We start from the raw sequence: 27,422 nt of genomic DNA, 5'->3' as shown, positions 1-27,422 counted from the left end.
AATGGGATGGACACAATCGAGGGCCCTGTCAACTACAGTGGAGGGGAATCCTCGGTTGAGGAAAAAGGAAGACATATCGGAAGCACTGGTATGGAAGGTGGTATCGTCAGAACAGATGCGACAGAGATGGAGAAACTGGGAGAATGGAATTGAGTCCTTACAGGAAGCGGGGTGGGAGGAAGTGTAATCAAGCTGTGGGAATCAGTGGGCTTATTGTAGATATTGGTTGACAGCCTATCCCCAGAAAAGGGAATAGAGAAGTCGAGGAAGGGAAGGGAAGAGTCAGAGATGGACCATGTGAAGGCAAGGGACGCGGGAAATTGGAAGCAAAGTTGATGAAATTTTCCAGTTCGGGGCAAGAGCAGGAAATGGCACCGATACAGTCATCAATGTACCGGAAAAAGAGGTGACAGAGGGGACCCAAGTAGGACTTGAACAAAGAATGTTCCACATAGCCCACAAAAAGGCAGGCACAGCTGGGATCCATATGGGTTCCCATAGCGTCGCCTTTTATTTGGAGGAAGTGAGTGGAGTCAATGGGTAAGTTATTCAATGTAAGAACAAGTTCAGCCAGGAGGGTGGTGGTGGATGGGACTGGTTGGGCCTCTGTTCAAGGAAGAAGTGGAGAGCCTGCAGGCCGTCTTGGTGGGGGATGGAGCCGTTGAGGGACTGGATATCCATGGTGAAAAGAAGACGGTTAAGGCCAGGGAACTGGAAACTGTTAAAGTGACGGAGGGGCTTCGGAAGAGTGTCGGATGTAAGTCGGAAGAGACTGGACAAGGGGAGAGAAAATAGAGTCGAGATAGGAAGAAGTCAGTTCTGTGGGACAAGACCAGGCTCCCAGGAGAAAGTATGTTGTTGGATGTAGAACAGACAGTAATAAAGATAGAGACTAAAAGCCTCACACATGTATATAATTACTGCTGAGAGGTTCTTAAAAAGAGATGGGGGCGTTGGGGGGTGATGGTGGAGAGGCGCGCCTTGAAGTTAAAAAGCTCAGAATCAGCAAGACAATCTAAAGAACTGCGAAGGTAATTCAGGTTTGGAAAACAGCACTGATAATTGCATTAAACATGAATGGCAAAAGGGACATAAGAATTCCAAAAATTGTAGTCTGCTTGCTACAGTGCAACTGAATAGCATCCATGAATATCTGTTTGGGAGGATGAGAGGAAGGCTCTGCCCCAGTCTCTCTCTCTACCCCATCTCATTCAATCACCCAATTTTTCTTTCTGTCCTCAATTTCTCGCTTTCTGTCCCTCAAACTCTCTCTCTGCCCCGCATTCTCTTTCTCTCCATTTCCCAATCACTGATTGTTGCTGAAAATTTTTCTCTGTCCCCAAATCTCTTTTATTCTTCCCAATTTCTCAGTTTCAAAGATCTCTCTTTCTCTGCCCACAATCTCTCTGCCTTGCTGTCCCCTGATGCCCAACTCACTACAGACCTCCCTGAGGATTGCCTCCCCCTAACTTACCTGGACTGACTGGCCTCCAGGGTGAAGTCATCAGTTTACCCACCCCACCAGCCAGCTGCTCCAAAAGCTGCTCGTTCACCTGGTTTCTCTCTCTCCCTATCCTCAATTAGGTTGATAACACGAGTGAGAACCAGGCAGAATGTAGAAAGTTCAAAGAGGAAGTGAAAAGGAAATAAGAGGGACAAAGAGAGAGTATGAGAATAGACTGACGGCAAACATAAAAGGAATCCAAAAATCTTCTACAGGCATGTAAACAGTAAATAGGTAGTAAGAGGAGGGGTGGGGCCAATTAGGCACCATAAAGGAGATCTACTCACGGAGGCAGAGGGGATGGCCGAGGTACTAAATGAGTACTTTTTTAAAAAAATTTGTTCGTGGGATGTGGGCGTCGCTGGCAAGGCCAGCATTTATTGCCCATTCCTAATTGCCCTTGAGAAGGTGGTGGTGAGCCACCTTCTTGAACCGCTGCAGTCCGTTTGGTGAAGGTTCTCCCACAGTGCAGTTAGATAGGGAGTTCCAGGATTTTGACCCAGCGACGATGAAGGAACGACGATATATTTCCAAGTTGGGATGGTGTGTGACTTGGAGGGGAATGTGCTGGTGGTGTTGTTCCCATGTGCCTGCTGCCCTTGTCCTTTGCATCTGTCTTTATCAAGGAAGAAGATGCTGCCACAGTCTCAGTAAAGGAAGATATGGTTGAAATACAGGTTGGCTAAAAATTGGTAAAGAAGAGGTACTTGAAAGGCTAGCTGAACTTAAAGAAGAAAAGTCACCCGGTCCGGATGGGGTGCATCCTATGTTGCTGAGGGAAGTAAGGGTGGAAATTGCGGAATTGAAAATGTTACACCCTTGTTCAAAAAAGGATGTAAGAATAATCCCAGCAACTATAAGCCAGTCAGTTTAGCCTCAGTGGTGGGGAAACTTCTAGAAATGATAATCCAGGACAGAATTAACAGTCACTTGGACGAGAGTGGATTGATTAACAAATCCATGCTGGCTTTCCCTAAAGGCAAATCGTGTCTAACTAAGCTAATACAGTTTTTTGATGAGGTAACAGGGTAGATGAGGGCAATGCAGTTGATGTGGTTTAAAGGGACTTTCAAAAGACATTTGATAAAGTGCCACACAGTAGGCTTATCATGAAGATTGCAGCCCATGGAATAAAGGGGACAGTAGCAACATGGATACAGAATTGGCTAAGGGACAGGAAACAGAGAGCAGTGCTGAACGGTTGTTTTTCGGACTGGAGGGAGGTGTACAGTGGTGTTCCCCAGGGGTCGATGCTGGGACCACTGCTTTTTTTGATATATATTAATGACTTGGACTTGGGTGTACAGGGCACAAATTCAAAATTTGCAGATGACACAAAACTTGGAAGGGTAGTAAACAGTGAGGAGGATAGTGATGGACTTCAAGAGGATATAGACTGGCTGGTGGCATGGCGGACACATGGCAGATGAAATTTAATACAGAAAAATGCAAAGTGATACATTTTGGTAGGAAGAACGAGGAGAGACAATATAAACTAGAGGTGGCAGCACAGGTTGAGAAAGTGGTTAAAAAAGCATATGGGATCCTGGGCTTTATAAATAGAGGCACAGAGTACAAAAGAATGGAAGTCATGATGAACCTTTATAAAACACTGGTTCGGCTACAAATGGAGTATTGTGTCCAGTTCTGGGCACCACACTTTAGGAAAGATGTGAAAGCCTTAGAGAGTGTGCAGAAGAGATTTACTAGAATGATTCCAGGGATGAGGGGATTTAGTTACGTGGATAGACTGGAGAAGCTGGGGTTGTTCTCCTTGGAACAGAGACAGTTGCGAAGAGATTTGATAGAGGTATTCAAAATCATGAAGGGTCTAGACAGAGTAGATAGAGAGAAACTGTTCCCATTGGTGGAAGGGTCAAGGAACAGAGGACATAGATTTAAGGTGATTGGTAAAAGATCCAAAGGTGACATGAGAAAAAACTTTTTTTATACAGCGAGTGGTTAGGATCTGGAATGCACTGCCCGAGGGGGTGGTGGAGGCAGATTCAATCATGGCCTTCAAAAAGGAACTGGAAAAGTACTTGAAACGAAAAAATTTGCAGGGCTATGGGGAAAGGGCAGGGGAGTGGGACTAGCTGGATTGCTCTTGGATAGAGCCGGCTCGGACTCGATGGGCCGCATGTCCTCTTTCCGTGCTGTAACCTTTCTATGATTCTAATTACCCTCTCTCTCTCACACATCCCCCAATCTGTCTTTCTCCCAATCTCTCTCTCTTACTTTGTCTTTCAATCTCTCTCTCTCACACACCCTTGATCTCATTCTCTTGCTCTCCCTCCAATTTCTCTCGCTCTGTCCTCCGATCACTCTCACTCGCTCTCACTCCAGCACAGTTCCGCTATCTTTCTCTTTGTCTCCGATCTGCTTCTCATGCTTTGTCCCCAATCTCTCTATCCCCCAATCTCTCACTCTGTCCCCTGATCGTGCTCTCTCTAGCACAATCCTAAATCTCTTTCAATCCCCGATTCTCTCTCTTTGTCCCTTGATCTCTCTCTACATCTTTCTGTTCCTTGATCTCTCTCTCTCAACCCCCGATATCTGTTTCTCGCTAGCTTTTACTCTGCACCGATCTCTCTCTCTCGTTTGTTCTGTCACTCAATCTCACTCGCTCTGTTCCCCGATCTCCCTTTCTCTCTAGCACAGTCCCAATCTCTCTTTCCATCTGTTAATTTGTACCTATATATACACGTTATTTTTAGCAGTGTGACTGCCCACATCCAATCTACACGTACGTTCGGGTCACTGACATATTCCTCAAGCTCATTTTTCAGGCATCACTACCACCCACCTTAAACAGGTGTTAAGCCCCTTACATATGTAAATGAAGGGACTAACACCTGTGTTAGGTCTCCTTGCCAAAATTGGTTGGCGATGAGCGGGATTCTTCAGCGGCTGCCAATGAAAGGCGAGTTTATTTTGTTTAAAACCATTAAGAATTTTTAAAATTCAGAAATTGTTGCTGTACAACAAGGAGGAGCAGACGTGCTCCCCCGACTCCACAGCACTCACGATCGCCCACTGCCCTGGCAAGTGGCCCAACATTCATCTTCAGAAAAGGGGAGAGCTGCCTGTGCAGGTGCCAGCAGCTCTCCCAAACGATGATAATGAGGACCAAATTCAGGCCAGCCTCATGCCTCCCACTTGGGGTCTCACTTCTCATGTCCTTCTGCTTCTTTATTTTCCTCTGCTTCTCTCCCCCTCTCTGTATTGTTCTCCTACTTTATCTTTCTCTCCTCTTTTATTTATATATTCTTTCAGGTCAAGGGAGGGGATCCATTCAGGACCATTGGTCGACAACTGGAGGCTGGAGGAGATCTGACCAGGGTCACAAACCATCATTGATGAGCAGGAATGATGGGGGACCGCAGACATGGCAAGTATCCATATATAATTTAAATGTGATAGATGGGTCCCACTTGTGCCAGCTTTTGGGTACACGGCCTGCTTCACAGCATGACTTCGCAAGTGACTCTTCCTGAAAATACAGGAATTGCACACTATATTTTACCAGTAGATCTCCTATGGCATTGCTCAAAATGAATAGAATACACTGTTTTATAACAATAAGTATGTTTTGCCATGTAACACAATATATGATCAGGGCTGCTGATTTACGGTGACTAAGTTAAATTGATTTTTACAAGTGCTATGGGGATTGAATTCTGCAACTCTGTCCATTATTCTGTGAAAACTGTAAACAAATGCCCTTTATTTTCTATCTATTCTTGTACTTATATGTACTTAATTTTTATCCTACACCATTTATAAAGATGAGAATACAGAGCAAGATAGTATGCAAGATGTACCATTTAGAGGTAAGTAGCTCTTGGTCAGTCAGAGGAAATGCCGTTTTATGCTACGTAACTGTAAACAGTACTCCAGATGGGGCTGGACCAGTGCTAGATAGGGTGCAATATATTAACAGTGTCACTGATTTATGGAGATTGAATAAGTCAAATTATGTTTTTATCATAAGTCGTTATGGGAGTGTTAGAGGTACTTTCTAGTTCAAATAATATGATTATATCAACTTTATTTTGTGAAAATTGTATATAATGGCCTTGATTATTATTTAGCTGTGTATTCACTGTTGTGCCTTACCTTTGTTTATGGTCCAGGGTACACAGGAGAAGATTATGAAGGATGCAGGTAAGCAGTGGGAGTGTAGCAGTATGGAGAGTGTAGTGGAGGTCTATTGTGTGGTAATGTTGGGTGGATAGTCATGGGGCAGTGTAAGTGCGTGGTATGGTGTGGGGGAAATGAGGGGGGGCAACATTGGGTTTTGAAGGAGTAGTAGGGCTTCTGGGGTCTGGGAGTGATATGTTAGGAGCACGGTGGGGGAGTAGTGGGGGCACTGGAATAGCAGTGCAAGGTGAGGAAGCATTGGGAATGGGGGGGTTGCTGGTTGTGGGATGTACTGAGAGGATGATATTGGGGGTAAAATCAGTGGGCAGATGGTTGCCGGGTCTGATAACAGTGAAAGTAGTGTGTCAGGCATCTGGGATTAATGAGAGGTGAACGGTGGGGTTTGTGAGCAAGACAATAAGCTTGAACATTGGGGAAGGGGGTGCAGCACTCCTGCAATATGGGTGTATTCCCATTTAGGAATCCTGTTCCACTCTACAGGGAAAAGTAACTAGCCTCATTTCTGGTCATGACCCAAGAATCTGTTTTAACTTTCTTAAAGCACCTACTGCTATCGTAGTAAAAGAAATTAAAGCCACTCTCAAGTCATGGAACATGACTGTTGCGTTTTTCTCAGGGATGGAAAGGTATGGGCACTTCGACAGGGACCACAGAGGCAGCAGAGAATGGCTACCTTCAGGCTTGTTGGGTGCCAGGGTGCTGAGTGCGGAGTAGGGAAAGGTCACCTCGTGGCTGGGAGGCTATGCCTTGGTTTAACATCTCATCCAATGGAAGGCATCTCTAATAATGCAGTACTCTATCAGTACTGTGCTGTAGTGAATAGTCACTGTTATAGAAATTCAAATTTCAACCAACCAATCAAGTTTACGTATGTTAGAAATTTGAATGAGTTGTAGTGTGATACTGAATTGTGACACAAAAAGAAAGATGCACAACAGGAAATGTGCACAGTATTGCCATTTTCATTACTAGTGCTGCTAATGGCAAGTTAGAAGATACACTGTTTTATAAAAGACAGGAACATTATATCATGCAAACAAAATGTCTTATTATGCTGTTAACGTGTAGGTGCACGTCTCTTTAATGCTACAAAGCCTAACCTAAGTTAAGTAAACACTGAATGAATTCATACAGATTAATTGCTATTTAGGCTGGAGGTCAGAACTCCAGTTTGTTTAAGAGAAAGTGAACTAAGAGGCTTCAGACTTATGACACTAGTATTTTGTGTTCCTGAAGAGTTTTTCTGTACATTGCAAATGACTGCCTTTGTTGCTTTATATTTTTTTAAATTTAAGTGTGACATAGAAATTTGATTTAAACAGTAAATGACGTGTAACATCTGAATTATGATGGACAGTAAATGGTAAAGTTCATAAGTAAAGGATACATGAATAGACAAACAGATGGATACCTGGATAGATAGATGCAAATATGGGAGACTAAGTGTTACAGTGGATTAGCACATTATCTTTTCACTTCTAGGAATTAGGGTTGAAGGCAGCCAAGACTTCTTTCTTTGGTAGCTGTAAGTATCCTGTCTTAAATTAATTTGGGCAGTCCCAAACCAAGTTCTAATGTGTGCAAGGCCACAGTACAAAAATGTCCATAATTAATCACAACTACTTTTTTGAACCCTCTTTTTGATCGCTTCCCTCCATGTGAGGGAAGAAGTGGGATGTTCACTGATAGTTGCAGTGTTCAGCACCATTCGTAATTCCTCAGATAACAAAACAGTTCCTGGTTACTAGAGCACACCAGAGGCTATGTATTCTGCGTATTCACCTCCTGACTCCCCAAAGCCTCTCCAGCATCTACAAGGCACAAGTCAGGAGTGTGATGAAAAACTTTCCACTTGCCTGAATGAGTACAACTACAACAACATTAAGAAGTTCGACATCATCCAGAACAAAGCAGTCCGTTTGATTGGCACTAGCCTAAACATCTACCCCCTCTATCAGCGGAGTAACATGGATGCAGTGTGTACTACCTACACACCAAGGCTTCTTCTCAGCACCTCCCAAACTGCAACCTCCACCACCAAGTAGGACAAGGACAGCCAGTTCTTGGGAAAACCGTCACCTCCAAATTTCCCCCCAAGTCACACACCATCCTCACTTGGACATATATCACTGTTCCGACACGATCGCTGGGTCAAAATCTTAGAACTCCCTACCTAACAGCATTGTGGGAGTGCCTTCATCACACAGCCTGCAACGGTTCAAGAAGGACTGCCACCACCTTTTCAGGGCAACTAGGGATGGGCAGTAAATGCCAGCCTTTCCAGCAACACCCACATCCCAAGAATGAATAGTACCATCTTCCAAACAGCTCAAAGGATTGGTCTGGCCACAAACATCTCTTCAGAAATTGCTAAACCAATATGATTGTAATTTCCAAACTATATGTATGTGGTAGGGCTCTTTATCACAAATAAAATTAGATAAGTTAAAAATGAAATGCATTTAAAAATTGACATTTTTGATAATATAACTCAGTTCTAAATTGTCCAGCAGATTTACCAGATTTATGTGCTACTGCAGAACTTTTAAATGTTCTGTAGTACTTTACATTTTTATAATTATACTTTATGATTTTCAGTGCTATGATGCATAATGTGCCTATTTTGTAAGGTGCAAAGAACATTCATTACCCAAAAGGATAAAACAGTTACCCTTGAGACGATTAAATGAGTCTGCGGAAAGTAGCCACCTACATTTACGCATATTGTCTCATTTGCACGACTGGAGAGTCAGACACCGTGCGATGAATACTCCATCCTTTCTGTGTCAGCATAAAAAGGCAATTAACTGCTTTTACTCACTGAAACAAAAAAGTGAATCACAAAATTATTGTAATGAATTTAAAATTAATTTCTTATGTCTTAGGACTGGAAAAAAGTGGCTTTTTGATGAAGCTGTAAAAATGTTGTACATATGTGTATGTCTGCATTGTGTAAATTCCCTATTTTCAGATTAAATTATATTATATAACTTTAACATAGTAATTCCATGGTGCTTTAAAGGAAATGTTTGCTTTAAAGTCAATCTGATCTAATTTTCATATGTAATTAGCATTCTGCAATAGCATCTTTCCCTTTTTATCAGAACATGACTTCTGTAATAATTTATAATGGTAAAGCATAACTTTTTTGCTTTCGTACTCTATGCCTTTATTTATAAAGCCAAGGACCCCATCTGCTTTTTAGCAGTTTTATTACCTTGTCCTACCACCTTCAAAGATTTGTGTGTGAAGCCCCAGGTCTTTCTGTTCCTGCATCCCCTTTAAAATTATACCATTTAGATTATATTGCCTCTCCTCATTCTCCCTCCCAAAATGCATCACTTCACACTTCTCTTAAATTTAATCTGCCATGTGCCTGCCCATTTCACCTGTCTGCCTATGCTAGCTTGTTTTCTGATAAGCATTCCCTCTTTCACCCATAAACCATGCTCTATTACAGCCTTTGTCTATTTTATTACATTATTATAGTTTCTTCTATGATCCTGGTCAGTTCAGTATACTGGCCTAAAGACTTCTTCCATTCTTCTTCTCCTCCCTCCCCAATCATTTCCACTGTATTGAATTCCAGACTCATTAAACAGTCTTCTGTTGGTAATTAATTCTGTCCCAGGATTTTCAAACTATAGAATTCCTCACCTCCTTCAGTTTTGCTTCTACAGCCAACCTTCAGGCTTTTTAAATCATTTAATTGCTATTTCCTAATTTAGCTGCTCTTCTCTTACTATTTTCAAACTATGTAGTGTCCTACACTAATGGCCTTCCACCTTAATTTCTCAATTATTTTTTAAGTGTAGATGATAGTTTCCAAGTTTCCTAAAGTGAGAAATCACTTTAGTTAATAATGTGGAATGATTTACATATCTCCAATACCATTTATTTTCTTCTCCTACTTTTATATTTTATGAACAGGAAAATAATAAGAGATCCTTACTTATGATGAATATCCCTTCCATTAGAATTACACTCTCAGAGGAGTGTTATCTATCACCCCTTTACTCCCATCACTACCCTCACCTCCTTTCCTTTGAACTACCTGCTCACCCCCTATATTCTCCCATTCCCCCTTGCTCCACTGTTACACCTCACACTTAATCATTCATCCACTCCCTCCTTCCACTACCAATTGCTCCCCCCAAAAGCACGTGACAAGAGGCCCCCTCGCTCTCAACTTGTTTACCTCCTTCCTAACCTCCCTTTCTATCTGCTTTCCTAAGAGGCCTTGGTTGCTTTCAAAATTTAATTTTTTTTCTAAAAAAGAAATCAAATTAGAATGAATAAAAATACTTCCTGTTTGCTTTTCTCATATTTACATCAGTCGGTCTTTCTGACTTTCTATCTCTATCGCAACTGGAACTCTGTTTCACAGGTGTAAGGAATTAGCAATTATCTTTCCTAACTGTTAACAAAACACAGGTGAGGTTATCGGCTTCAAAATTCAACTGGGTGCCTTTTTTGAACATTGATTTAACATTAATATAAAGTCTCTCTCTCGCAACACCCCCTGACCCCTGTATCTCTATTTTTCTCCCTCTCTCTCAGCTTAATACACTGGCATGTAATCACAATTGTCACTTTTTCCTCACTCTCTGACACAGACACAGCCTCTATTTTTCTTTAAAAAAGCATTCAACATAAATTTTACCTCAAAAAAAACCTTTTAAAATTTGTCCTCTTATTTTGCAAAATTATTTGATGAAAAGCTACTGAGTAGCAAGTGGAAAAAACTAATGAAAGATATCCCATCAGTACAGCTGCCTGAAAGGTACTGATGCATCCTGGGAGATTAGGCACACTACATGCTTGGACTGTAGAATACAAATTAAGCTCGCAGAGTTACAGCTCTGGGCAAAAATAAGGCCTAGAAGCAAAATTTTTAATAAAGACATTAAAAGACAGAATAGACAATTCAGTGGATAAATGTAATCGTTATTGTGAAATATGTAATTTTGACTTAGAATCGTAAAAAGCTATGGCACAGAAGGAGGCCATTCGGCCCATCGTGTCCGTGCCGGCCAAAAAAGAGCTATCCAGCTTAATCCCATTTTCTAGCAATTGGTCCGTAGCCCTGTAGGTTACGGCACTTCAAATGCACATCCAACTCCTTTTTAAATGAGTTGAGGGTTTCTGCCTCTACCACCCTTTCAAGTAGGGAGTTCCAGACACCCCACCACCCTCTGGGTGGAAACATTTCTCCTCAGCTCCCCTCTAATCCTTCTACCAATTACTTTAAATCTATGCCCCCCTGGTCATTGACCCCTCTGCTTAGGGAAATAGGTCCTCCCTATCCACTCTATCTAGTCCTGTTATAAAATTATATATCTCAATTAAATCTCTCCTCAGCCTCCTTTATTCCAAAGAAAACAACCACAGCCTATCCAATCTTATCTCATAGTTAAAATTCTCCAGCCCTCGCAACATCCTCATAAATCTCCTCTGTACCCTCTCTAGTGCAATCACATCTTTCCTGTAATGTGGTGACCAGAACTGTACACAGTATTCAAGCTGTGGCCTAACCAATGTTTTATACAGTTCTAGCATAACCTCCCTGCTCTTATATTCTATGCCTTGGCTAATAAAGGAAAGTATCCAGTAAATTTTATCACTTCTTGCAAATTTTATTTTGTAATAAAAGGAGGCTGAGGGAAGATTTTGGACAGTAAATATGTCAGTTACTGAGAAAAATGGAAAATGAAGAAAAAAAATTCAGAGAACTAGTTAAGCAATTTGTGGAAAATCTCAGTGAAACCCTTGTCATTTGATGATGACCACAAGGTGATATACTTTAACTACAAAATAGCAGCTTTTTTTAAAAATTCATTCATGGGATGTGGGCGTTACTGGCAAGGCCATCCCTAATTGCCCTTGACAAGGTGGTGGTGAGCCTTCTTGAACCGCTGCAGTCAGTGTGGTGAGGGCTCTCCCACACTGCTGTTAGGTAGGGAGTTCCGGATTTTGACCTAGTGACGATGAAGGAACGGCGATATATTTCCAAGTCGGGATGGTGTGTGACTTGGAGGGGGAATGTGCAGGTGGTGGTGTTCCCATGCACCTGCTGTCCTTATCCTTCTAGGTGGTAGAGGTCGCGAGTTTGGGAAGTGCTGTCGAAGAAGCCTTGGCGAGTTGCTGCAGTGCATCCTGTGGATGGTACACACTGCAGCCACGGTGCGCCGGTAGTGGAGGGAGTGTATATTTAAGATGGTGGATGGGGTACAAATCAAGTGGGCTGCTTTGTCCTGGGTGGTGTCGTGCTTCTTGAGTGTTGTTGGAGCTGCACTCATCCAGGCAAGTGGAGAGTATTCCATCACACTCCTGACTTGTGCCTTGTAGATGGTGGAAAGGCTTTGGGGGAGTCAGGGCGCGAGTCACTCGCCGCAGAATACCCAGCCTCTGACCTGCTCTTGTAGTCACCATATTTATGTGGCTGGTCCAGATTAGTTTCTGGTCAATGGTGACCCAGGATGTTGATGGTGGAGGATTCGGTGACGGTAATGCCGTTGAATATGAAGGGGAGGTGGTTAGACTTTCTCTAGTTGGAGATGGTCATTGCCTGTCACTTGTCTGGTGCGAATGTTACTTGCCACTTAACAGCCCAAACTTTTATGTGCTATACAGTGTGACACTTTAAAAATGAAAAGACCGGTCACAGCACCTATAGGAGTAACAAATACTGCAGGTACTTATTAGGGTGTAAAAACTTCTACTCTAAATAGAGTCAGCTAACAGGAATATCCAAGACTTTTGAAAAATTATAACCATTTAATAGAGGTACACAAAACACATGCATGCAAAAATTTCTCCCACTCTTATATTTTTCTCCAATTTTCTTAACTGTTCTTCTAAAGCAAAAATCCCTGTTCCACTGCAGTTTCACAAGCAGGGACAACCTTAATAGCTTTCCCAGTTGGCTATTGTTTATACATAAGCCTGTACAGTGATGTTTGGAAGGTTATTTAACTGTTGGGATGTCAGGTTGAGGCAGATTATGCCCTCACGCAGCATCAACTATGGTGCACTTCTATCAACAGCTGCTGAATAGTTATCAGGAATAGGCAAATTTCCTCCTCACTAACATAGAAGAAATCACCTGTAGTTCCCATTGCAACCCAGCTGAAAGTATCTAACTCAGCACAAACCAAGACTTGAATTTGGGACCTCCACAATCTTTATGGCTCGGTGACATACCACATATTATACTGACCTGCTAAATGACTGGGAGACATTTTATTAAAAGAAAACTAATTCACCCAGGATGGAGGTCTTTTCAAGATAGTTATATTTTTATAACTTACTGTTAAAGTTCCCTTTTTCCTGAGCAGATTTTTGCAGCTAACAGCTGATAGGTTGAATGATATAAAATCCTTGTTAGTATATTTACTCAAGAAAAGGTGTCATTAATTAAGAGAAACATGATGATTTACAATAAAATTTAAAATCTTTAAAGATAAAATGGAATAACAATAATGGATTAAAGGATTTTTTAAATAAAATATCTCCTTAATCACTTAACAGATCAGTGCACTGTATAGTATGCGGTCAATACATACACCCAAAAACGTCCCAAATTCAACCATCAGTATGTGCTGACGATCAAATACTAAATTTTGTTTTATCATCCCAGTTGGAGAGACAAAACTCCCCAGCGTTCCTGCACTTGATAACTATCCAACGATCTAGCAGTGGTGTGATTGCTAGGTTAACACTCAGCTCAATACTCATAAGGCCAAAGAAAAGCCCCAAAGAATAAGTAGCAAGTAATGTACCTGATTGAATGAGGATCCACTATCAGAGCAATTGTCCATGCAGTAACTAGCATGCTCATGCTGTTTTTTTCTGTGTAGTTCTTCTTTCTTTAGTTGATCTTCTTCAAATTTATTAATCAGAGATTCAACTACAATCATCATAGTATTTTTTAATGATTGCATCATCTCCTTGTATCTGTAACAAAGGGGACAAAATAACAGCTCACCAAGTGATGAACTTGTACTACTTAAACTGACAATACTCTTCTGTAATATCTTTTAGTAATTTTACAAAGCTGATCCTGATGGCTCGATGTGTTGGAACACTATCTATGGGGCCTAAATTTAAAATCAAGTTGATAAAGATAGTCTATATCCAAGCCTTACAGCAGCAGGCACATCATTACCCGCACATGGAACGCTGCACGAGGCAGATTAGGATCTCAATCCTGGGACGCAGGCAGCAGCATTCTTGATCAAGGAACAGATGGCTGTGAGTCGATGAAGCGCAGGCATAAGACTCATCACACCCCAAGTAACCGCTCCATCCACAGTGCTGGTAGGCAACACAGGGGAGCAGCTGGTAGAAGAGCTTGGGGGCCAAGAGAGGTGCTTTGAGAGGGTAGGTGGAATTTCAAGCCTGTCTCTACTACCTCCTCTTTCTCCCCTTTATGGTCAAGGTTGAAGATGTTAGGCTGGAAGGAATGTGTCATTATTGTTAAATTTTATAAAACAACCATATTAATATTTACTGTTTATTAACAATTTTGAATGTTAAAAAAATTTTGCACAAAGTTGAAAAATGTTTACATTGTTTGCATTAAGTTTTGCAAATCTTAAAATGTTTGCAGTTGTTAATAGTCATAATTTCAAAATATATTGTCACACTTTTGGAAGGCTGTCAAGGCCTTAGAGAGGGTGTAGAAAAGATTTACCAGAATGGTACCAGGGATGAGGGACTTCAGTTATGTGGAGAGACTGGAGAAGCTGGGGTTGTTCTCCTTAGAACAGAGAAGGTTAAGGGGAGATAGAGGTGTTCAAAATCATCAACGATTTTGATAAAGTAAATAAGGAGAAACTGTTTCCAGTGGCAGTAGGGTCAGTAACCAGAGGACACAGATTTACCGGTGATCGGTAAACCAGCCAGAGGTGACATGAGGAAACATTTTATTACGCAGCGAGTTGTAATGATCTGGAATGCACTGCCTGAAGGAGTGGTGGAAGCAGATTCAATAGTAACTTTCAAAAGGAAATTAGAGAAATACTTGAAGGGAAAAAATTTACAGGGCCATGGGGAAAGAGGAGAATGGGACTAATTGGATAGCTCTTTCAAAGAGTCGGCACAGGCAAGATGGGCCGAATGGCCTCCTTCTGTGCTGTAACTACTATGATATTTCTAGAGTTTTAAAATTTATTTAAACAATTTTGTTATTTAAAGATGTTTGTTATGCTTCGATACTTGAAAAGTTCTTGAAAGTTGCAATAAAGATTTAACTTTTTTATATAAATGTTCTGTTTATTGTTAACTATTTTGCACTTTAAAAGTTTTGTAATAAATCTCAATTGAATTTGAAGATGTCTCAGAGTCCGAATCTTTCTACTTGTGACCTCTGCGGGGGGAGGGGGCTCATTGGGTTAAAGACTGTGCCACCAGTCGTGCAGTAATGGCCCTGCCCTGTTGGAAGCATGCCTCCTGTGCACTGTTCTCCCGGGATGTTAAGGTCTTGACCCTGAGTCATGGTGAAGTTATGGAGGGCTCAGCAAACTACAACAATCCTAGCCTGTTTCTGTAGAGAATACTGAAGTACACCCACAGACCTGTCCAGGCACATGAAGCAGCTCGAGCACCCCAATGGTTCTCTAGATGACCTGCCTGGTGGAAACATGAGCCTCGTTGAACCTCTCCACCGCCTCGTTCTGTGGCACGTGAAAGGGTGTCATCAGCCATCTAAGCAGGGGACAGGCCTTGTCATCAATTATCCGTCCATTGCCATCATCCATCTCCCAGTATGCGTGCTATCACTGAATTACGTACGATGAAGTTGTCATGGCAGGCACCTGCGTGCTCCGCATTAACATGCAGACTATCTGCACGTTGAGGGAGGGGAATCCCTTTCTGTTCATATAACAGCGGGTTTTTAAATGGGAGCCTTCAATGTCACATGCATCCCATCAATCACTCTGGGAAAGCCAGCCATTCTATAGAAGCTCAGGGACCTCTGCCTTTGCTCCACTGCTGAGAGTCCAAATCTGATCAACGCTCTGGCCCTACAGAACAGTGCATCAGCCACCTATCAAATGCTGTCCCTCACTGCCCCTTGACTGATCCAACAGAGTTCCCCCGTGGTTGCCTGGGATGATCCACACCTGTAGAAGTTGAGAGCCATGCTTACCTTCATTTCCACTTGTGGAGCGAGGCTTCAGGTCATCTCGGAGCAGGTCTACGCGCGTAACTTACTTAGGCCCAAGTATCTGCAATCTTTTAAGCTGCGTAACTTGTTTGCGCCCAGATTGCAGGTCTCTCTGGGCACAAATGCCAAGGAAACTCCGGGCCATACTGCATACAACTTACTCTTTGGATTCCCGAGCCTTTCTTGTAATTTGTTGAACAAGTGTGTTTTGGCCAGAACCTAGAGTCCAGCCCTCTGCAGAAGTACATCTCTCAGTCTCCTCCTCAATCACAGAGCCCAGTGCAGTGTCTATATAGTTCCGTAGGTACTTCACCAACTCGTAACTAAAATCATAGAAAGACAGAAATTTGAAACGGTAGAAATTAACATTCTAACCTCAAGAGTGATGCTTTCTCCAATTTAATTTGTGTCATTTTACAGGAGTCTGCTGAAAAAGTTTTTTGATTAAAATTATAAGCTGAACAAAATAGATCACATAAAAAAAGTCCCATCTGTCAGTCAATTTTTCTTCACAAATCTGTTCACTCCAATCAAAACAAAAAAGTTGTGCTGTTCCTGCAACTAGTGCAGTCTGTAAGCTTTAGTTCTTAACATGATTTCCACCCCCCCGAGTCAACACAAGTGAATAAAGTAGCAGTCAATTTCATTGCTCAACTATACACCCAGCTAAAGACTAAACCTTACAGTGCATCTGGGATAATGGAAACATCTGGGATCAAAGATTTCCTCTGTGCTTTATTTTCCATGGAATCATAAATCAATTTATAACAAATATATTTACAATTTCACTACAAATAGAAGAAATCTCCCCCATCCTTCACTAGGCATAAAAATATAAACCAGTCAATTAAGTTTAGGCAGAACCAAAGCAACACAGACTTATATCTTTGAATTAGAACATGTTGAGCTCCTGATCTCACCAGGGATGCCAGAGAGGAAAAGCAAAACCCAAGTGGTTCCTTATCGGAGGAGGAATGCAACTTTTGAGGATCTCCCACTGAACTGTTGAGAGATACAAGCCGTGCCACCAGCCATTTTTCTCAAATGGGAAATGGTGCATAGAGTGGAGAACATTCAGAGGAGGACAAAAAATAATTTTGAAATTAATGTAAATATGCTGTGAATATTTTTATGCTGCCAAATTTATTGATTCACTGCATTCTTAATTTCTTTCACTTTCATTGTAAGTTTCATATATCTTATTTGTATTATTATTTAGATTAGGTTTTTGCTTCTATTACTTTCGTCCTGTTTTTCTTGCATTTTTTCATTTGTTTCTCTGATGGGAGAGCTTTGTATTCTGCTAAAACTCTACACTTACATCACTAATAGGCCAGGTAACTGAAGCTGTAGAGACCTTTCCAAATCTATCTTCCACTCTCCCTAATTCACCGGAGAAATAACAACTTGCATTTATATAGTGTCTTTAACGTGGTAAAACTTCCCAAGGTGCTTCACAGGAGCGATTATCAAAATATGCAACATATTGAGTGTTACGGCTGTTTCTGCACAGAAGTGCTGATATAATATAATTATATAAAATATAATTGTTTCAAACTGCATTAAAGCCTAGATTATTTTTTTTTTAAAAACAGACCAAATGATCAGACAGACAATAGAACAAACACAAATCGTCTAAGTTAATCACAAAAGGTCTTTTGCAAGACGATAAGTAATTACTACATTCAATTTAATTCTACAGAGGAGATAGGAATGTCACCCTTTATAGTTTTCTCTCTGACATGCAACACTGAATGCCAAAGTCACTCCAGTGGTGCGTGACAGCGCAGAAAGTGAATGAGAATGGTTCCAATCATGTCATTATTCAAACCCTAGAATAACACTGATCTTCATTATAAAACTTTTTGGCTTTCCCCATATTCTATGATAATGTCCTTCCATTTTATTTTTGTAATTTTACACCTCCTATCCTGATCCATGCTATCCTCCATAGTTGGGAGGGTGAGGTGGTGAGGCCAGTCTGAAAAGGTCAGTATGGAAGTCAACAATTCTGTACTAGGGTCCCCTTACCAGAAGCCATACTTAAGCAACATGGGAAGGTTACTAGTCATTCCTTACCCCCTGCCCAGAGGAACTGCTAGATCGATTTCATTCCAGGTCAGCCAGAGTGTGAATGCCAGTTGTAACTAGAATTCAACTGCAGGCCTCCTAATTGAGGTTCAACCTCTACATAAATTTAGTGCCTAAATCACTCAGTAGTGGCATTTTCTCAACATACTTGTGAAAATTTTCATCAGTTTCCTCCAAGTGTAGCAAGATCTCCTCCGCACATTCGACTGATGGTGCTCCTAAGATTCTCTCCTTTATGTTCTTCAGCAGCTGCCTAAGCAAAGATTGAAGCTCTGACTCATCCTCGGTAGAAAGATGGGACATTTTGCTGTAAATAATAACAATTAAACTTCAGAATGTGGCAGTACAGTCTACTCCCGATAATTCAAAGTTGCGTTCGTGCTAAAAAAAAAATTGAATCCTAAAAAAGTTTTCAATGATCAGATAATTTGAATTAAACAGCTTTGAATTGAGGAATAGATTGCATGTAAACTTCAGAATTATTAAACACCAAACATGCAAAAATAATATAAATGACAATATACACTAGAAAATATGCTACAGTTGGTTGCAAGAAAGTGGGTTCCAATTTTTTTCAAAAAATATACTTTATTCATAAAATTTGCAACAATACAGTTGTCATATCACATTCCAAACATACACAATACAGATTATACAATTTGCAGGTTACATCAAGTACAGTTCAATTAACACATTGTACATAATTACAGTTCATGACACTCTAGGGTGCCTCACTGCATTACACTCAATACAGATTATTGATTACAGGTACGTTACAGATTCATTAAAGGTACATTATAGATTCATTACAGGTACATTTCATCAATTTGAATTTTACATTCTGCCCGAGGAGGTTTTTCCCTGATTGCAGCCCCTGGGTATACAATGGCGGGAAGGCTCTAAACGGTTGCCTTTACCCACAGAGCCTTAGCGGCGGCTGCACCCATCCTCGGTGCATCCCAGAGTCCTGGACCTTGGAATGTGCCAGTCTGCAACACTTGGTCGAGGACAGCCCCTTGCACTGGAAGACCAGCAAGTTTCAGGCAGACCAAAGGGCGTCTTTCACCGAGTTGATAGTCTTCCAGCAGCAGCTGATGTCTGTCTCGGTGTGCGTCCCCGGGAACAGCCCGTAGAGCACAGAGTCCTGTGTTACGGAACTGCTCGGGATGAACCTGGACAGATACCACTGCATCTCTCTCCAGACCTTCTTTGCAAAGGCACATTCCAGAAGGAGATGGGCGACGGTCTCGTCTCCACCGCAGCCTCCTCAGGGACAGCGCGCGGTGGTGCTGAGACTTCAGGAGTGCATGAAGGATCTGACGGGAAGGGCCCTTCTCACCACCAGCCAAGCTATGTCTTGGTGCTTGTTTGACAGCTCTGGCAATGAGGCGTTCTGCCAAATGACATTGACAGTCTGCTCGGGGATCCACCATCTCCTTTTCCCGCAGGGTCTTGAGGACGTTACGTGCAGACCACTTGCTGATCGCCTTGTGGTCAAAGGTGTTTTTCTGCACAAACTTTTCGAGGAAAGACAGGTGGGGCGGAACGGTCCAACTGGATGGAGCGTTCCGTGGCAGCGTGGCCAGGCCCATCCTTCTCAACACCAGGGTCAGGTAGAACCTCAGCACATAGTGACACTTTGTGTTTGCATACCGAGGGTCTACGCACAGCTTGATGCAGCCACACACAAAGGTGGCCATCAGGATGAGGGCCACGTTGGGCACGCCTTTCCCCCCTTTCTCTGGAGATTTGTACATTGTGTCCCTGCGGACACGGTCCATTTTTGATCTCCAGATAAAATGGAAAATGGCTCAGGTGACTGTCGCGGTGCAGGAGCGAGGTATGGGCCAGACCTGCACCACGTACAGCAACACTGAGAGCACCTCGCACCTGATGACCAGGTTCTTGCCCACGATCGAGAGGGATCATCGATCCCACAGCCCCAGTTTGTGCTTGACCTTGGCAATACACTCCTCCCAGTTTTTGGTGCACGCCCCGGTCCCCTCGAACCAGATCCCCAGCACCTTCAAGTAATCCGACCTGACGGTGAAGAGGACAAAGGATCAGTCGGTCCAGTTCCCAAAGAACATGGCCTCGCTCTTGGTACGATTTACCCTGGCCCCCAAGGCCAGTTCGAACTGGTCGCGGATGCTCATCAATCTGCGGACCAACAGCTGATCAGAGCAAAAGACGTCCATGTACAGGGAGGCTTGATCGGAGTGCCTCCACTGCCTGGGATCGTCACCCCTCTTATGCCCGCATCCCTCCTGATGGACTCGGCAAAGGGTTCAATGCAACACACGTACAAGACAGAGGAGAGAGGACAGCCCTGCCTGACTCCAGATTTGATTGGAAAGCTTTCTGATTCCCACCCGATGATTGAAACTGTGCTACTGATGTCTGTGTAGAGCAGTTGGATCCAATTGCGGATTCCCTCCCCAAACCCCATTTTGGAGAGCACGTCCATTATGTATGTGTGGGATATTCTGTCAAAGGCCTTCTCCTGGTCCAGACTGATCAGGCAGGTGTTCACCCCCCGTCCTGTACATAGGCGATCGTATCCCTGAGTAGCGCCAGGCTATCAGAGATCTTCCTGCCGGTTATGGCACAGGTCTGATCGGGGTGGATCACCACCTCCAGGGCTGACTTGACCCGATTGGCGATGACCTTGGACAGAATTTTGTAGTTCACGTTAAGTAGTGAGATGGGTCGCCAATTTTTGATTTCTTCCCTCTCCCCCTTCTGCTTGTAGATGAGGGTGATAATGCCTTTCCTCATGGAGTCTGACATGCTGCCTGCCAGAAGCATTCCCCCGTACACTTCCAGCAGGTCTGGGCCTATCCAGTCCCACAGAGCCGTCGCTTCCGGGAATCTCAATCTTCTCGAAGGAACGGACGGCCTTTGTCAGTTCGTCCAGAGTTAGCGGGTGATCCAGACTCTCCCGCTTGCTGTCGTCTAGAACCTCGGCGATAAGACAACAAGAAGGACTGGGAGGCCTCGCTGTCCGTGGACTTCGCGTCGTACAGTCCGGCGTAAAAGGATTTGCAGACTTGCAGATCCTCAGTATGTCGGGCTGCGAGGACGTGACCGAGCCGTCCTCTTCCTTCAGGCTGCTGATCACAGAGCTCTCTCTCTGCACCTTTTGGAAGAAGAAACGCGAGCAAGTCTCGACCTGCTCCACGGAGCGGACTCTAGACCGGAAGATGATCTTGGAGGCCTCGGAGGCAAAGAGCGAGGCTTGCTGGTCCTTCACCTCTCTGAGTTCCTCCCCGACATCGATCCCCATCGACTGCAGCAGGAGAAGATTCTGCATGCTTTTCTGGAGTCGGGACATTTCCCTGTGCCTCTCTCTCGCCTTCTGAACACCTTTGAGGATGAAGAACCTCTTGATGTTCGTCTTGATGGCTTCCCACCGGTGCACCGGGGAATCAAAGAGGGGCTTTACGGTTCTCCAACCTTTGTAATCCCTCTTCAGTTCCTCAATGTTTCCCGGGGTCAACAGTTTCACATTCAGCTTCCATATCCCCCTGCCCACTCTCTGATCGTCCTGTAGGTGACAGTCAGCCAGGAGGAGGCAGTGGTCAGAGAAGAATACCGGTGTGACTTTGGTGGATCTGACCTAGAGCTTCGTGGACGCAAACAGGAAGTCTATCCTGGAACGGACGGACCCGTCTGGTCTGGACCAGGTGTATCGACGCGCCGCTCCGTCTACAGGGTTGCGGAAGACGTCGCACAGCTTGGCGTCTTTCACCGCTTCCATCAGGAGTTTGGACGTGGCGTCCAGTTTGCTGCCGGCTCTGCCGGATTGTCCAGCAGCATCGATGATGCAGTTGAAGTCACCGCCGAGAATGATCGGCCTGGACGTCGCCAGCAGCAGTGGGAGCTGCTGGAAGATGGCCGGCCGGTCGTTCTTTAGAGCCAGGGCGTACACGTTGATCAACCGGAGCGGAGCGTTTTTGTACATAACGTCTGCCACGAGGAGGCGACCCCCTACCACCTCCTTTACTTCGGTGATAGTGAAGTTGCCTCCCCGCAGCAGAATCCCCAGGCCGGAGGCACGGCAATCGTTGCCACCCGACCAGATCGACGGCCCGTGGGCCCACCGCTGCAACCACTGCCGGTAATTGTTGAGGTGCGGCAGGCCACACTCCTGCAAGAACAGCAGGTCGCTCTTGACCTTGGCCAGGTAGTTCAAGGTTGACACACATCGCGTAATGCATTTAACGCTACGCACATTAATGGATGCGACTTTCAGACCCATTTTAACAACAGTTCAAAGTTTCACCCAACAGTCCGTTTGCTGTTTCCAGCTCTTGGCTGTGTCCCTAAATCCAGGTGATCTGTGCAAAGTGTTCCACGCTCCCTGAGCCGAGGTACGAGTCCTGTTCTGCCTCAGAGGGATCGTCGTTCCGCCAGGGTGACATCGGCGGTGTGGTGTCGGGCGGAGAGCCCGTGCGATCCTCGATCGGTTGGATCTCCTCATTGTTGCTGCTCCCGGTTTCCCGGAGCTGGTGCGGGTTCCAATTTAAATAAAACACATGGATCCTGAAAATCCGACCTTTGCTCATTTTAGTGAGAGTACACAAGACTGAAAAGTGGCATTTCACCACTTTTTACTCACATCTACTCTTTTGCTATGATTAACTGAGATGGGAATTTCAGTCCCACAGTTTTCTACTAAATGAGATGACAACAGTACTTATACTGGATGGATAGACAACTCCCAGTGTGTACATTTCAAAAACGAACTTGGAGTTCAGCAAGGGAGGAAAAATATCATGTTTCCAAATTTGATCAAAATCGAGCATGTGTTTTTTTTTACTTGACAAAAGATGACAATTTAATTCCTCAGACTTTTCTGAACAGCTTCTCTGATACTAATTCACCATTGATTTATCTATCACTAATATTATAAATATTCATACCACCCCATACCAATCTGAAGCAACCTTCAGTGATGGGGATGACATTCTTAAATCACAAAGACATGTCTGGAACAGACACTCTGGGCCCGATTTTAGCAGGGCTGCGGGTTCTCGGCGGATGGGCTAGCGGGCACGTGGGTCACGCGCCCGGTGAAATTAGTGGGTTTCCCGCGCGATCGTAGCAGGCAAACCACTAATTGGAGCCACTTACCTGCTCCTCCAGGTTCCCCGCTGCTGATCTGCGCGTCGGGTAGGCTGCGCATGCGCAGTAAGATCTGTCAGCTGGAGGCGCTCTATTTAAAGGGGCAGTCCTCCACTGACAGATGCTGCAACCAATAGCAAAGATGACTGCTTGGAGCAGCCCAGGGGGAAGGCTGCTCCCAGTTTAATGATGCCTCACCCCAGGAATCAATACATGGGGTGAGGAGGAGGGGGAGGACAGAGATCTTCCACCCGGCGGGAGGGAGGAAGCGGCCCGCCTCCGCCACCAGGAAGGCCTGGCTCGAGGTGGCAGAGGGGCCCACCTGCACACAGTGCAGGATGCGATCCAATGACCTCAGTGGGTCAGCCACAGTGAGTACACGTAGTCTTTCTCCTACTCTCCGTCTGCCACATCACTGCCCACACCCCACATCTCCTTCGGCACTGCCAACACTACTCTGTCACATCACCCCTCATACCCACTCAAACCCCATCCTCATCTTACCTGCACCTACTCACCTCGCCAGTACTCACCCCGCCACTACCACGCAACCCAATCCTCATACAATCTCATGGCTCCATCCCATACTCACCCTCTCGTGCATCTCTCTCACGGCCAGCCTCTCTCAACCTGCCACCACCTGTGCTGCAGCCACAGGGCATGCATCACATATGTGCAGTAGGCAGCGTAAGGCAAACGTGTCGTGAGCATGAAGGGGATGCACAAGGGTGTTTGAGGGTTTGTCATGGCTGTTACTTATATTGAATTTCAGAACAACTCACATCACACATTATATTGGCACCACTACTGCCATGTCTTCGCGAATCCTGTCCGGTTTGTGCAATAATGCCCGCTCCTGGGTATCACTATGAGGACCCACAACTGATGCCACCCATTGTGTCACTGCAGAGTGGATGTCGGTGTATTTGCAGGGCTCTTCTGCGCAGACGACTGAGAGACATCGGCGATGTCCCCGGTTGCACCCTGGAAGGCTGCGGAGGAGAAGTTCGGGAGGGCAGTGGGGACTTTGACAGCGACAGGTAGGAAGATGGTGCACGGGCCAGCCAGGAGCAGCTCGGCATGAAAGAGGCTGCAGATGTCCACGGCTACATGTCGAGTGACTCTGAGCCTCCGTGTGCACTGCTGCTCAGAGAGGTCCAGGAGGCTGAGCCACGGTCTGTGGAACCTGTGGCGAGGGTAGTGCCCTCTGCGACGCATCTCTCTCTGCGGTAGCCCTCCCTCCTGCTGTACAGGTGGATGTGTCACAGCACTCTGTTGTGGAGCTCCACGTGTCAGAGGTGGATGGCGAGGCTGGTGATGCTGTTCGCCCTCCGAGGAGGTCATGACTGCAGCTACGGCGGCCCCCATCCGCAAGATGTACATCTGAGGGGGTCCGCAAGGTAGGTACATGTCTCCGGACCCTGGGGTAGGTGTGCAGGTTGGTGACTTTGACCGTCAGGAGGAGGGTGGTGGAGGCCAAACTTTGTCCCAAGTGACAGAGTGGCCTCCTGCAATGGGTGAGGGTCTCCCCCCCACCACCTGTCAAATGGACCGTTGCAGCTGCCACAGGCTGACAGCTGCAACACGTCCATTCGAGCTGGGAGTGTTTCCCCCAGTGTGGGAAACAGTCCCATGTTGATCAAAAATCACACACAGTCCCTTAATCAGGTCAGTTAATGACCTGAAATACCAAACTAAATATTGTCAAGTGGCATCCCGCTGGCTTTAATTGCCTGCGGGATCCCCACCAGCGGGGGCTGCGTGCGCACGCCGGCGCGTCAGCGGGGAACCCGGAAGTGGGCGGGATCGAGGCGGGATCCGGTCCCGCTCCTGGATTTCGCAATTTTCGGGGCCCCCCCGCCGAGAACCCACCCGATAGCGGGTGGTAAAATCGAGCCCTCTGTGTCTGTAGTAGGAACTGAAGTCGGAGAATCAAAAACATCATTCTCAGCTACAGAATGTTAGAAGGAATAAGATTTATATTTGTGTTTCATGGCTTTTGCACTTTCAAGTTTTTATTCCTTGACTTTGATTTGATTTTCACATTTACATTTTACCAGGATCACAAAATTGCCCTTTACTTTCCTTCAGTAAGTTGATATTAATGTTATTTGGTCAAGAGATGAAGCATTTTCCCTCACTGTAGAAGCATTTGTATTAGAACATTAACTCTGGACTTTCATCGTCTAAAATTGAAGTTATGTGTGAATACACATGCGGAGATGAGCTGGCTGGCTTTGGGGTGAATTTGCATCCATCATAAATACTGAAAAAACAATATCTGAATGGCCTGTCAGTGCTAAAAATGGAAAAAGTTAAAATGGAGGACAGAGTAGCCCAGTAGGTTAGCACACAGGCTTTTCACGTCTTGAACCCGGTTTGAGATGCAGCCCAAATTGACAGGATGAAAAAGTCTCCTCTCTCTTGGTCACTTATGAATACCAAGTCAAGATAAGCATTACCTCCCATGACTTCCCAAAAACTGGGTCATGAAGCAGTAATGAATTATATTTAACAGCTCTGGACGAGTTGGATTTTCCCAATTTATATTAGGTTGATTGAAGTCATCCTTAAAATAACGTTTCTATTCTTATTTACTATTCGTAGAGCAAACATAAATACTGTGGCTACGAGAGCAGGTCAGAGGCTGGGTATTTTGCGGTGAGTGACTCACCTCCTGACTCCCCAAAGCCTTTCCACCATCTACAAGGCACAAGTCAGGAGTGTGATGGAATACTCTCCACTTGCCTGGATGAGTGCAGCTCCAACAACACTCAAGAAGCTCGACACCATCCAGGACAAAGCAGCCCTCTTGATTGGCACCCCATCCACCACCTTAAACATTCACTCCCTTCACCATCGGCGCACTGTGGCTGCAGTGTGTACCACCCACAGGATGCACTGCAGCAACTCGCCAAGGCTTCTTCAACAGCACCTCACAAACCTATGACCTCTACCACCTAGAAGGACAAGGGCAGCAGGCACATGGGAACACCACCACCTGAACGTTGCCCTCCAAGTCACACACCATCCTGACTTGGAAATATATCGCCGTTCCTTCATCGTCGCTGGGTCAAAATCCTGGAACTCCCTTCCTAACAGTACTGTGGGAGAACCTTCACCACACGGACTGCAGCAGTTCAAGGCGGCGGCTCACCACCACCTTCTCAAGGGCAATTAGGGATGGGCAATAAATGCAGGCCTCGCCAGCGACGCCCACATCCCACGAACGAATAAAAAAAAACTATCTGCATTCTTCTGCTTACCTGGAGGCCTATAGTATTAACATGGATTTTTCTTAAAGTTAGACATGTCTACCCAGAGTAACTACACCAACTCTTTTACTGAACACTCTATATTCCTGAATATATTTAGGATGCCTCCAAGCTTCAGCATTGTATGTCTAATGCTTCTAGAATTTGCATATATAACATCTTAATACTGATTTCACGGCTCCTGGTATCTGCCTTTTCCTGGTCGCCAGTTCATGCACATGTCCCACTGACTCTTTGCTCATCTGCTGACTACTTTCTACCCTATGTTCAGTCTTGTCTGAGATCTTGTTTCCTCCTTGCCCCACCCATTTACTTTAAATGATTCTCAATAGCTGCTGCAATGTTACTTACACATCCCTTTGTCCCCATTTAGTTTAGGTGCAGCTGTCTCATGTCACAAACGACATCTTATGTGACTGTGACCGTGGTAAACTATCCCTCCTCATCCTTCTTGACCTGTCTGCAGCCTTTGACATGGTTGACCGCACCATCCTCTTCCAACGCCTCTCCTCCATTGGCCAGCTAGGTGGGATTGCGCTCACATGGTGGGACTGCGCTCACCTGGTTCATAGAGTCATAGAATCACAGAAAGTTATGGCACAGAAGGAGGCCATTCGGCCTATTGTGTCCGTGATGTGGAGATGCCGGTGATGGACTGGGGTTGACAAATGTAAGGAATCTTACAACACCAGGTTATAGTCAAACTGTTTTATTTGAAAATCACAAGCTTTCGGTGAACCTGACGAAGGAGAAAGCCTCCGAAAGCTTGTGATTTTCAAATAAAACAGTTTGACTATAACCTGGTGTTGTAAGATTCCTTACATATTGTGTCCGTGCCAGCCGAAGAGCGACCAAGTTTAATCCCGCATTCCAGCATTTGGTCCGTAGCCCTGTAGATTGCAGCACTTCAAGTGCATATCCAAGTACTTTTTAAATGAGTTGAGGGTTTCTGCCTCTACCATCCTTTCAGGCAGTGAGTTCCAGACCCCCACCACCCTCTGGGTGAAAAAATTCCTCAGCAGCTCCCCTCTAATCCTTCTACCAAATACTTTAAATCTATGCCCCATGGTCACTGACCCCTCTGCTAAGG

General features: G+C 44.6%; 1 protein-coding gene across 4 annotated transcripts in view; it reads right to left on the bottom strand.

Annotated features, from left to right (window-relative positions):
- Nucleotides 1-27,422, bottom strand: part of tbc1d32 (TBC1 domain family, member 32) — a 252,709-nt gene that overhangs the window by 206,260 nt on the left and 19,027 nt on the right. For all 4 annotated transcript variants that reach the window (XR_010962915.1, XM_067984665.1, XM_067984664.1 and 1 more), the window contains exons 2-4: nt 18,079-18,237; nt 16,001-16,162; nt 13,450-13,624 (exon numbers count right to left, since the gene is read on the bottom strand). Coding sequence is in view for 3 of the 4 variants with exons in the window: in XM_067984665.1 (XP_067840766.1) it covers nt 13,450-13,624; nt 16,001-16,162; nt 18,079-18,237 (496 nt within the window). In the remaining variant the exon portion in view is untranslated. The remainder of the gene's footprint in view (nt 1-13,449; nt 13,625-16,000; nt 16,163-18,078; nt 18,238-27,422) is intronic.

This window comes from Heptranchias perlo, chromosome 5 (assembly GCF_035084215.1).
Source record: "Heptranchias perlo isolate sHepPer1 chromosome 5, sHepPer1.hap1, whole genome shotgun sequence".
Lineage (NCBI taxonomy): Eukaryota > Metazoa > Chordata > Chondrichthyes > Hexanchiformes > Hexanchidae > Heptranchias > Heptranchias perlo.
This window is presented reverse-complemented; position numbering and strand designations above follow the sequence as displayed.